At 43.6% G+C, this 13185-nt stretch overlaps 1 protein-coding gene across 6 annotated transcripts in view; it reads left to right on the plus strand.

Annotated features, from left to right (window-relative positions):
- The window catches only part of SLC8A1 (solute carrier family 8 member A1), a 1139344-nt gene that overhangs the window by 1078981 nt on the left and 47178 nt on the right, over positions 1 to 13185 (plus strand). For all 6 annotated transcript variants that reach the window (XM_029594343.1, XM_029594342.1, XM_029594340.1 and 3 more), the window contains one exon: positions 7720 to 7995. In XM_029594343.1, the coding sequence (XP_029450203.1) occupies positions 7720 to 7995 (276 nt within the window). The remainder of the gene's footprint in view (positions 1 to 7719; positions 7996 to 13185) is intronic.

Below are 13185 nucleotides of genomic sequence, written 5' to 3' on the forward strand. Positions count from 1 at the left end.
AAAGCATCAAACAGATGTGAAAGTGGGAGTGCAGATTTATACCAGTATCTTTGTGGCAGGAGCTGCACAGTTTATAAAAATACTGCTATCACCACCCCAAAAGTCAGGGGTGGTTCTATAATGAGGCAGGGTGAGGCGGCTGCTTCAGGCAGCAGAATTTTGAGGTAGCAAAAAATGCCCCTCTCAGAATGCTCCTGTGGCATCCACCTCACCCAGCCTGCCCTTGCCATGGCTGTTGACCCAGGCCGATGGCGGCAGAAAAGAGGAAGGTTGCTGCCACGGGCTGCCGCCACCAGACGCCAGGCCGGTGTGGCTTGAAGGGAGGTGGTATGCCCGCCGGAAGCCGGGCCAGTGGCACGGAGGAGGGATGCCGATGGTACCAGAGGCCAGGCCATCACACCAGCAGTGGCTGAAGGGAGGAGGGGCAGGGGGTGGAGCGAGAGGGAGCAGGGTGAGGGGGGGTGCCATCTCATGCCTCACCTCAGGCGGCAGATTGCCTTGAGCCACCCCTGCCAAAAGTACATGTGTAGTTTTTGGCACACGCACATTTTTTTAATGAAGAGTTGTGCATAATTTATGCACCTATTTTATAAAAGTATACTCATTATTTTATACATTAAATAACTGTAACACAGGAAGTCCTCAGACTTAAGACAGACTTGGCTCTTGAAAACTATATCTTAAGTTGAAATATTTTAAGTTGAAACCGATTGTCCTATAAGTGTAATGTTATAAATGGGAGATTAATTCCAGCATCAGGGCCCAATATCCTATTTTCACTAAAATAATCCAGAATGTTTTAATATATAGTACTGTAAAAAGCATAGATACTTTTTAAATCATTACTTTTTTTGTATGAAAAGGAAAATGTCAAGGCATTACTACAGGACATAACCCAGGCAGCCGTGACCATCTGTCACTAAGGAAGGGGAGGGGTGGGGGAGTGAAATAACACACTAGCACATAGATAGTACCACAGAGACAAAATGTGGAATAAATTGGCCGCAGCTTTATTATAAGAAACTATATACATCCACAACCTTGTACAAGAGCCATAACACAGATAACTTACAAGAACGCCCCCTTTCTAGTGCAAGCAGCACACCACGTTCGGCCCACTGCCCGGAACCCTCGCTGAACGACCTCCTGCAGTCGATCTCCTGCCAGCGCCATTTTCCGTATGGACAATGGCGCCGGCCATACGCGTATGCCCGGCGCCATTTTCCGTACGGAAAACGATTCGCGACAGGAGATCGCTCCCGGACCCCCGCTGGACCCCCAGGAACTTTTGGCCAGCTTGGGGGGGACTCCTGACCCCCACAAGACTTGCCAAAAGTCCAGCGGGGGTCCGGAACGACCTCCTGCGTCGAATTGTTTTGGTCTATGGCCGCCGCCATTTTGCGGCGGCCATTTTGCAAAATGGCGCCGGCTGAAGACTACACGATTTAGTGTGCCGGTTTTCCTGCTCTCCCCCTTCCCCCGATTTAGCTACGGACCGCCGCTACGGAGGTAATTTAAGGCTACGGAGGTAATTTAAGCTACGGACCGCCGCTACGGACCCCCAGGTAATTTAAGGCATTGGGGGGGGTTCGGGAGGGTGGGGGATTTAATTTAAAGGGTCGGGGGTGGGTTTTAGGGTGTTTTAGTGTGCCGGTTTTCCTGCCCTCCCCCTTCCCCCGATTTACGATTTTTTGACGATAAATCGGGGGAATTGGTATTGTATCATGGCCCTAATGATTTTTGACGATTTAAAATATATCGGACGATATTTTAAATCGTCAAAAAACGATTCACATCCCTACTTCTGATAGTGAAGCCTTAACTATTGCTAATAATCTTTCATGAAGTGCATCCTTAGCTAGTTTAACAAAGGAAGCAGGACACAAAACTAAACTATAACCTTCCAGCCTCATCATTTTAAAATATCTTTTAGAACTAATGCTCATAAAAGCATTCCATTTTCCCATGTCAACAATTTGACTCTCCTTCACTCCACTGTTCGTCCTCAAATTGCAGAATCCATCAACTTCTCCACCTACAAAAGCACTTGTAAAGAATGTCATCCCTCCTGAGTGGGGATTGGAGGGGCCTAAGGAGGCCCAGCCAGGCAGACCCAAACCCAGGACAGGAGGATATTTGAGGGCCAGGAGAGTCCTTTTATTACAATTTTAAAGAATGAATGCAAAACTGCCTGAAAATTTTGGGTATTTTTGTAGGAGGCCTTTTTTGATTTGTTGCATTTGGAATGAACCCAAAATGGCCTCATTTGTTTAATTTTTTTACATTCATTTTAAACAAATCTACATTCCTACTAAATATATATCCCTGGTTTTCTTTCATGTTACCATTCCTTATGTGTCTCCTTCTTCAGTCTCTTCATCCCCTTCCACCTCTCTTGCCAACATTTTCTCACCTCAATTCTTATTTTACTCTTCTTCACCAACATATATCACTTTACTTCTTCCAGTCATGCTTGTCTTTGATCTTCATCTCAAACCCTTCCATTTCTTTTCTCAGTTTCTAACATTTCCCTTCCATCTCTCCCTCTCCTGCCTTTCTCTGCCCCCTCACTTTGTCTCACACTCCTTTCTTTCCCAACTCTAACCCTATTTTTTTAGCAAGCAAATCCTCCATCACTCCCCATTTCTGGCTATCAACTGTAACTAGGTCATTTACCTTCCTGCCTCTGAGTCTCAACTTTCCATCCTCTGGTCTCAGCAGATCCCCATCCTCCATTTCGCTTTCTGTTCAAACTCCCAGGTCTCCATCTCCAAGTTTCCATCTTCCATTTTGTATTCACAGTCTTTATCTCTCTCTCACTGCTCTCTAGCCTCCATCTTCCCCACATGGTACTTCCAGCTTCCATCTCCCTCTTTCATTGCCTCCTAGCCTCCATCTCCCTCTCAATCCCCCCCCCCCCCCCCCCCCCGTTATGTTCAGTGGTCCACGAGCTATTCCCATGGACCGCCAATCTTACCTCCATCCTGGCCCAAACAAATGTGTTGCATCCCGGTGCAATGAAGGCCCCCTTGCATGCCGCTTCACCACCCATGGCAGGAGTGCTGTTCCTCAACTAGGTCTTGGGCCTCCAGAACTCATGGCCAAGACACTGCCGACAGGGCCTACAACATCTTCAATGTGACGGATCTTCACCTCCACAGAGGCCCGTGCCTAAGTCCAGCTGGTCCCAGCACCTGAGGGCTCAATGTAAGGGGAATGAGGGCTGATATGGTAAAGCTCCAGTTAGGCTTTTGCTTCAGCCAGCTCTGCCTGCTGTCGGTGGGGACCTGCAGGGCTCCTCCCTGCAGGTTGCACCAATTCCCCCTCAGCCCAAAGGTCAACTTCTGCAACACCCCCCAGTCTCCATTTCTCATTGCACCTTACCTGCCATTTCCCTTTGCTTTATTTTTCTACACTCATCTCTCCACCTTTCTTTTCTCTCTGCTACTTGCTCTTTTCTCTCTGTCTATGCCTGTATGTGTGCGTCTCTCTCAGGTGTTGCACCTGCTTTCCTGCTCTGTGTGCAGCAGCAGTACAAAGCAGCTTTCAGTCAGCTTTTTTAAAGGAGGCACTAAGCCAGGCTGGTGTTCTGGCCCTGTAAATGCAGGACTTGAAGTGGATGGGAGGAAGACATAGCAGATGTATTGTGAATTCTGCCCTTTGGCAGACTGTCCATTATAGTTTTTTCTCTGGCTCAAAATCATTGTTGGAGCTGAAATGTCTTACTGGAGCATTTGTTACTGGAGCAGAGACTCCATTCTCACCATCCTTTACAAGCAGTACATTTTTTCTTTTCTATTAACAAGGAGAGCTACCTTTTCCTCATTTCTTCTTCAATTTAAACCTTTTTTGTCTTCAGTTCTTAACATACATTCATCAAACATTAAACTTTTATTTCCCCCTCACACCCCCCCCCCCCCCCCAATGCTCCTGGGGACATTGGAAATCTCTATATCTCACCATAAAACGTCTCTATATCTCCCATTGCTTCAGGTACCCAAAGGGGCGACAACTTACTTGCGTGTACGCCCTCATGGACGTGTATATGAATGTGCGCACATCTATACCGGTATTTTAAAATATGCGCGTATAAGAGAAGCATGGTTTATAAAATATGTGCAAATGCACCCAGCAACAAATAGATATTGATGTTAGCAAGATGAGTTCTGATTTATCTGTCTAAGTAAAGACATTGCAACTACATAGCTGGATAAGTCTGAAAAGCACTTTTATCTGGCTATCTTACCTAGCCGGATAAGTAGCATTTTTCAGCTTAGCCGCTACTTAATTTGATAAGTCGGAATTATCCTGCTAAGTGGTACACAACTGGTCTATGTGTGTATTTTTACTTCTTACTTTAAAAGTATGTGCAGAGAGATTTTTCAAGCGTAATTTACATGCATTTACCCCCCCCCAAAAAAAGTCACCTTTTTCATGTGCAAGTCGGCAGATTTTCCAACATGAGCGTGTCAATGAAATTACAAGTTTTATCAATTAGTTCACCAGTTTGCCCAAGCCTTCTCCAGGTCATTCAAGATCCTATTGGCTCTTCAGCTTGAACTCCCCCCAGTTCATCCAGACCTCCCACCCAGTCAGTATTTCATATTAAAGATGTTTACTATCACTTATGCCCGAAAAAGAGCAGGTGTAAAAATACATGAGTGAGCTGCCAAATATACATGCATGCATCTCTTAGGAAATAGCAACTTACATGGGTACATGTTGGTCCTGTACTGAAAGACCATGGCCTACTCCTTTTTTACATGCGCACATTTATTCACAAACCCTTATTTATATGTATATATTTAAGGTTTATAAAATAGCGTATACACACATAACATTTGAAAATTCACCTTTTAGATTTTAAGCTCTTTGAGAAGGGACTTATTGTATTTGAATTACTAATAAAGTTGTAAGTTGCCTTGACAATTATTTGGAACGGTGAGCTAAAATTCAAAAATTCATTGTTCTTGAAATTCAAGTTTGAAATATCTGTACTTGAGGATATTTTATTTATTTATTTATTTATTTTTATTTAAAGAATTTTTATATACCGGGGCACGTTAGAAACATCACCTCGGTTCACAGTATAACATAACATAGCAACAGGCTTTACAATAATTTAAAGTATAACAGAGGATGAACAAAGGGTAGGTTATAGTAAAAGGAAATACTCTAAAGGTCTAATTACTAATTCTTAATATGATAGGGGAGTAAAAGAAGAGGAGAACTAACTATTTACTATTCACATAAGAAAGGAATGTAGGCGGTAATAGCTTGGAGAAGGATATCAGAGGGGGAGGAGGGAGGGTAGGCGGGGGATGGAATGAGAAAGGAGGGTAGTTGTCAGTCGGGCAGGGTGTATGAGATCGGATATATATACCTTTGGGGGCAGTCAGTCAGTCAGGGTATGCTAGTTTGAAGAGCCAGGTTTTAAGATTCTGTTTGAATTTTTTATGGCATGGTTCCTGGCGAAGGTGGGGGGGCATTTTATTCCAGTGTGACGTTCCAGCTATGGTGAATGAACGTTCCCTAATCGTGACGTGTTTCATGAGTTTGGGGGAGGGAGTCAGTAGTTTTGCTTGGTGTTGCTTTCTTGTTGGCCTGGTTGGGTTGGAGAGATGGAATTGTTCAGGGAACCAGTGCATGTTTTGGTTGTATATGGCTTTATGTATGAGCGTGAGGGATTTATATATTATCCTGGAGGTTACTGGGAGCCAGTGTAGGGATTGAAGGACTGGGGTGATGTGGTCATTACGGTGAGTGTTGGTGAGAATGCGGGCGGCAGCGTTTTGTAAGAGCTGTAGGGGTTGAAGGGTATTTTTTGGTAGGCCTAGGAGTATAGCGTTACAGTAGTCAAGCTTGGACAAGATCATGGCCTGTAGCACTGTTCGGAAGTCGGAAGTAGGAAGTCGGATTTTGATTTGCTTTCAATTTTTTTTCTTTTGAAAATGCAAAAAAAACAGGAACACTTTAAAGTGAATTTTAAAAACCTGGCATGCACATCAATTAGGGGGATGCACACACAACTTGGGCTTGTGTGCGTCAACAAAATTTTAAAAGCCGCCCAGATGTGCACATACCTCCTGCTGCTTGTACATCTGAAAAGTTTGAAAAAACAAAGGTGGGGGTGTGGGCATGGTCTGGGCAGAACTTGAGCGTTTCAGGGTGCGGCCAAGATATGTGCGCGTAAATACTTACCTGCCGGGGAGCATCCCCAGATCCCCTGCCACATAAGTTTACTTCTGTTAGGGATGAGGTGTACATTTATAAAAATAAAAAACTAGCCATACTCGAGGGGTTTTAAGGATCTGGGGTAACTGGAGGCAGTGTAAGCTATTCAATCATGGGGGTTTGGAGGACCTAACTGTTAACTGGGCAGACTGGTAGACGAACTGGTGAAACTGGCAATGGCGTGGATGCACACTCCTTTTAAAATTCCCTGACTTATGTGGTAGAAGCAGGATTTGCATGCCTAGAGGGATGCCTATTTAAAATGAGGCACACCTGTGCGTGCATTAAGGCTTTTATATAACATGCGCATATATGTATGCAAGTGATAAAATAGCGGTGTCCCTGCATGCGTGCCAGCGCACATGCACCAATGTGCACCCACGCGCCAGTATGAAAGTTACTGTCCCTGTTTTTTTCCCTGTTGCCATTCTATTGTCTACCCATTGTTGACAGCCAGTCCTCACTATGACTTCATTGGAAATATGGTACATTTCTCTTGACAGGGAAATTTCTTAACCACAAAGTTTGCTCTGCATAGGTAGTCACAAAATCAGTATCCTTTTTATTGCAGATTTGTGTTTACTGTTGTTTTGATGATAGCCTTTTTAGTGTGTAATTAAAAGTAGCACAGGCAATGTTTACCTAATCAGCAATTTATATGAGAGTACAATTGAAATAATACAATATTTTCTCAGCATATATGAGATCTGATCAATCAATCCATTGGATTCCTTCCTACAGTCAGCAGTTACTTCAGATCCATCTCTATGAAAATTCTGCCAGATTCCATTTTAAGTTGATAATGAATCAGATAGATACCATCACTAAGACATATTAGAGCTCTATAATAGTTTGAGAACAGAAGAGGGAACTTCTCCATGGGAGAATCCTTATGTTTTCCTGTACCAGAAGAACATACAGCTTCTTCTTTCTCACAGAGATAATGCATCCTGCTCTTCCAGAGAACTGACACATGCTACCTGGTGTACCACTAAAAAAAGGTAGCAGTGGCTCAGGGATGACACGTTTATGCTTCAAGCTATTAAGTTCACTTAGAGAATAGCCACTGCCATTAGCAATGGTTACATGGAATAGACTTAGTTTTTGGGTACTTGCCAGGTTCTTATGGCCTGGATTGGCCACTGTTGGAAACAGGATGCTGGGCTTGATGGACCCTTGGTCTGACCCAGTATGGCATTTTCTTATGTTCTTATGTTCTTATGTTCTTATCAATAGATGTCTTTTTACTGTACCTTTTACCATGTTATTTTACATTATGCTAACCCTTTATGCAGGACTAGAATAAAATCAAAGCCAAAAGGTAAGTGTTATCCCTTCAGAATGAAGTCCAGCAAACACATTTCATTAAAGGATATTCTAGTCACCTGCCCATGGCAGCAACATCCACTGCCTGAATAATAGAAATACAATGCTGTATAAGCCAGGCCAATGTAATGTTACTAATGCCAAAGTGTTGTTTTCCAGGAGAAGATGATGACGATGATGAATGTGGGGAAGAGAAGCTGCCATCTTGCTTTGATTACGTGATGCACTTTCTGACCGTGTTCTGGAAAGTTCTTTTTGCCTTCGTTCCACCAACAGAGTACTGGAATGGTTGGGCCTGCTTCATTGTATCCATTTCAATGATTGGTCTCCTGACAGGTTTAATAGGAGACTTGGCTTCCCATTTTGGCTGTACTATCGGTCTAAAGGATTCTGTGACTGCAGTGGTATTTGTTGCTCTGGGAACTTCAGTGCCAGGTAAAAAAACAAAAACTTTTTTTCTTGCCAGTGACTACATAGGCCATTGTCATTGGATACTTGCTGATTTGTGTGAAAGAGAAATATATGAAATGTCAGTAGGCTAGATCTGTCAATTTGGAAAGACTGCTATGTACATATGACTCCAGGTCATTAGGAACAGGTAAGCCAGCCTTGTTTCAAAGCACACTGAGAGTTTTTCAAACTGAAAATGTTGATACTTAAACAGACAGTCTTGGACTGAATCATGTGTTCTTTTTGACCAGGAGCTTAATGATGCTACCTAGCAATATAACTGGGCATAGACTTTTCAACCAACTTCAAACCACTGGATAAAGTAGAATATAAATAAATATATAAATAACCCTTTCTCTTTCAATTCCTACCTATAAGTATTCTAGGATTTCTCTTGAATACTTGGTGCTAATAAAATAAAAGTATGGATTCCAGAATGCCTAAAATTTGGAGTTCAAGCAACTCAACCAGACCAAACCTTTGACTTGTGGTTATTTGGCTATTCAGGGGCATGCAGTACATTCTTGATCTTTCTAATTCATTTGCACTGAACAACAAAGGGAATGTATAAAGAGAGGTGATTTGTAACTAATATAAGCATATATGTTCAGAAATAGGAGAACCACATATAGTGGTAACCAGAAAGCCTTATTTTGAAACAGGGACTTTCATCGGAGTCAGTCAGTTGCTGGTTGTGACTTACAGCTGCAGGACACATTAATTCAACAATATTTTGGATAATAGATCAACTACAAATAAGTGTGTGAGTAATGCAAAGCATTGACCTACAGTAATACAGTGAAGCAAAAAATCAATTTCTATTAAAAAGCCTATTTCATACATTTCCCAATTTCTGTAAGAAATAGCCATGATCAGTCAAATCAGGATGCAAGCTTTCTAACTTGTATCTGTTATGAACTGTTCTGAAATCTTTTTATTATTATTTAGTTACATTAGTCACAAAAATTTTGCTTTGGTTTTATTTTTGCATCTAAATGAAACTACAGCTTTAATGTCACTTCTGTGAGTGGAGTAAGTGGTAAAGACTAAAACTGTAAAGGATTTCAAGGGGCATGGGATAAACACTGTGGATCCCTAAAAGGCTAGAGGATGGGAATAAATAAAAAAGCCTAACCAGCACGGAGCGGCAGTTACTACCCTTAAGAGAAACATAGAGGTAACTTGCTCGGAGCGGCAGTTACTACCTTGGGAAGCTTGCTGGGCAGACTAGATGGACCATTTTGGTCTTTTTCTGCCGTCATTACTAGGTTACTATTTACTATCACTTAAAATGAATTTATATATGTATATAATACATGTGACAGCTAGCATTTTACATAGACAGCATCATTTTTTAACTGTAAAAGTGTGCTTTTACTTGCAGACTTTACCCTGAAATTTCAATGCAAACATGTACATAAGTTAGCTTTGAAAATTCTTGTGCAAGTAGCTTGTATATGCAAAACCTCAACCGCTCAAAGTTATGCCTTCTCTATCATGAGTGTAACTTGTTAGTTTGTTAGTTTTTTTAATTAGATCGGTCACTTTTCCTCCAATTAAGAACCAAAGTAGTGAACAAGCAAAAGAAATAAAACAAATAAGGCTATCATAAAAAAATAGACATGCATTTGTTTTTCACAAATTAGACAATTTCAACAAAATTGTCTAATTTGTCATGATTCGGGGACGCCGAAAAACAAACTGCAGTTTTCCGAAATTTCGTGAAAATTCATATTCGTGTTAGTGCGCGATAATTTCCATTAGTGAGCGCTAACCATAGTTAGTACGCACTAACTTTAAAATGTTAGTACGCATGCGCACTGAAGTGCATCGAAAAGAAGTACAGAAAAGCAGAAAAAACTGCTTTTCTGTACTTCTTTTTTAAAGTAAAAAAAATAAAATAAAATAACTCGGCAGACCGCCGAGTTATGAAGACCGACGCCAGTAAACTCGGCCTCGGTTTTCATAACCTGCCTGTCTGCCAGTAATGAAAATGGCCGCCGAGTTTATCTTTTCAGTGTGCTCAGCTATTAACGCCTGCTCCAGGCAGGCGTTAATGTCTGAGCAGTAAATGTGCGACTGAGACGCACATTTATCTTTTTGCATTTGGAGTGAATGAGTAATAGCCTCATTCACATACATTTGCATGTGATGAGCGCTAACTCATTCACTCTTTGTCGGACGCGCGTTAAATAGGCGCTGAGCCCCCTATTGCATTAGGGGGTGGATTAGCGCTTATTTGATCCGCGTCTGACAGCGGGTTAAACAGTGCGCTTGGCTGAATGCACTGTATTGCATCGGCCCCTAAGCTTGTACCTGAGGCAACAGAGGATAAAGTGACTTATCTGAGGTCACAAGGAATGGCAGGGGGATTTGAATGCTTGATTCTTTGATTTGTAGCCCACTGTGCTAACCACTAGACTTCACCTACACTATGTTAAATGGCTGGGAGTAAACTATGATTGTGGAAATTGCTCCACTTCTTCCATGTTTTCCTCTAAAGACTAAACCAGTATAGGCTACACTTACAGTACTTTTTTCAGTTTTGGATCCCATTTCTTTAGGCCCAGTGAACTGCAAAAGCCATTTATGCCAGGGGGGGGGAGGGGGGAGAAGAAGGATAAGCCACAAGACACTCATTCTAATTTAACAAATTTGTGCTCATACAGTGCCAAGGGTAGACTGTGACAGCGCCCCACCTATCTGAATTTCAACATTTTTATTCCAAAAACCTTTCAGCCTTCACCACTGCTGTTCAGGTTGGGGTGTGTAGGAAGTAGAGATGTGAATCGTGTCCTCGATCGTCTTAACGATCGATTTCGGCTGGGAGGGGGAGGGAATCGTATTGTTGCCGTTTGGGTGTTTAAAGTATCGTGAAAATCGTGAGCCGGCACACTAAAACCCCCTAAAACCCACCCCGACCCTTTAAATTAAATCCCCCACCCTCCCGAACCCCCCCCCCCAAATGCCTTAAATTACCTGGGGGTCCAGCGGCGGTCCGGAACGGCAGCGGTCCAGAACGGCCTCCTGCCGCGAATCGTGTGGTCTTCAGCCGGCGCCATTTTTCAAAATGGGGGCGAAAAATGGCGGCGGCCATAGACCAACACGATTTGACTGCAGGAGGTCCTTCCGGACCCCCGCTGGACTTTTGGCAAGTCTTGTGGGGGTCAGGAGGCCCCCCCAAGCTGGCCAAAAGTCCCTGGGGGTCCAGCGGGGGTCCAGAAAACGATCTCCTGCCGCGAATCGTTTCCGTACGGAAAATGGCGCCGGCAGGAGATCGACTGCAGGAGGTCGTTCAGCGGGGGTTCTGGACCCCCGCTGAACGACCTCCTCCATGTGGCTATTAGACAACAAGATATCTACAAGCATATGTGGATGATGTCTTATTATATGTTAATGATCCTGTTAACACTCTCCCTAATCTTTTTTCTTTAATTACAGACTGTTCTAGTTTCTATGGATACCAGGGTGGGGAGATATGTGGTTATCTCTATATACCCCTTCAAAAAATTGCAAGATGGTCCCTAAGTAAACTTGATTAACAGCAGTTAGTGGACTTCTCCTCCAAGAACTTATCCATATCCAAACCTTTTTTGAACCCAGCTAAACTAACTGCACTAACCACATCCTCTGGCAACAAATTCCAGAGCTTTATTATGTGCTGAGTGAAAAAGAATTTTCTCCGATTAGTCTTAAATGTGCTACTTGCTAACTTCATGGAATGCCCCCTAGTCCTTATATTATTTGAAAGTGTAAATAACCGATTCACATCTACTCGTTCAAGACCTCTCATGATCTTAAAGACCTCTATCATATCCCCCCCTCAGCCATCTCTTCTCCAAGCTGAACAGAACTGTTGCATCCATCGGTCCTAGACGGCTTCGCCCTGTTTGCCTCACCTTGTTCACGGCTCTTCCCACTTACCTTGGGAAAATGGCTACCGCTGCATCTGCAAGCTGCCCTCTTCAGCGTCCCCGGAACGGTTATGGTGCTGCCTCCCGCCATTTTCCTCCCAAGGGCCTACTAGGATGTGTGCGCGCGTGCCACCCACGTCTTCATTCCAGCATTGGCGCGAACCTCAGGGGCGTCCCCCTCAAGTGTCGTCACACCATCTAGCTCACTGAGTTAGCAAGGACTTGGATTCGTCCTGTCTAAGCTACTCTGCCACTTCCGTGCTGCCGCTAGAAAGCTCTCTCTCTGCCCTTCGGGGTATATGCTAACCTAGGTACCCGCTCCTCGGGGGCCCTCTGCTTTATTTCAGGTGCCTTACAGGGATCAGGTACTCGCTCCTCGAGGGCCTGCTCTCCCTGCCTCGGTGCCAGTACCATCTACTTCAGCCTGGTGGAATTGCATACCTACAGCTACCATCTAGTGAGTAATCTAACTCTCAGTCTGTCTCCTCCACAGCATTGCCTTGCTGGGAAACCTATTCCGGAATTCCCCTATACCAATGGGATGAGAAGGGTCCCCTCTGCCGAGGGTCCCAAGACTGCTACATCCAGACTACCTCACTAATGCCACCTCTAGTGGTATACCTCAAGCTGTACAATAAAAGATCTAATTCTGTGTTTGTGCATCCTGAGTCTAGCCCAGTACTGTGGCTCCCCAAGGGGCCCCTCCCCGTGGGCGTGGTCATCTGCCACAGTACCCAAGAATCCACCCAAACACCGCTTAACCATAACAAGCCCTAACCTCTTCAGCCTTTCCTCAAAGGGGAGCCGTTCCATCCCCTTTATTATTTTGATTGCCCTTCTCTGTACCTTCTCCATCGCAACTATGTCTTTTTTGAGATGTGGCGACCAAAATTGTACACAGTATTCAAGGTGCGGTCTTACCATGGAGCGATACAGAGGCATTATGACATTTTCCGTTTTATTAACCATTCCCTTCCTAATAATTCCTAACATTCTGTTTGCTTTTTTGACTGCTGCAGCACACTGAGCCGACTATTTTAAAGTATTATCCATTATGATGCCTAGATCTTTTTCCTGGGTGGTACCTCCTAATATGGAACCTAGCATCGTGTAACTACAGCAAGGGTTATTTTTCCCTATACGCAACACCTTGCACTTGTCCACATTAAATTTCATCTGCCATTTGGATGCCCAATCTTCCAGTCTTGCAAGGTCCTCCTGTAATGTATCACAATCCGCTCGTGATTTAACTACTCTGAAT

This window comes from Rhinatrema bivittatum, chromosome 3 (genome assembly GCF_901001135.1).
Source record: "Rhinatrema bivittatum chromosome 3, aRhiBiv1.1, whole genome shotgun sequence".
Classification (NCBI taxonomy): domain Eukaryota; kingdom Metazoa; phylum Chordata; class Amphibia; order Gymnophiona; family Rhinatrematidae; genus Rhinatrema; species Rhinatrema bivittatum.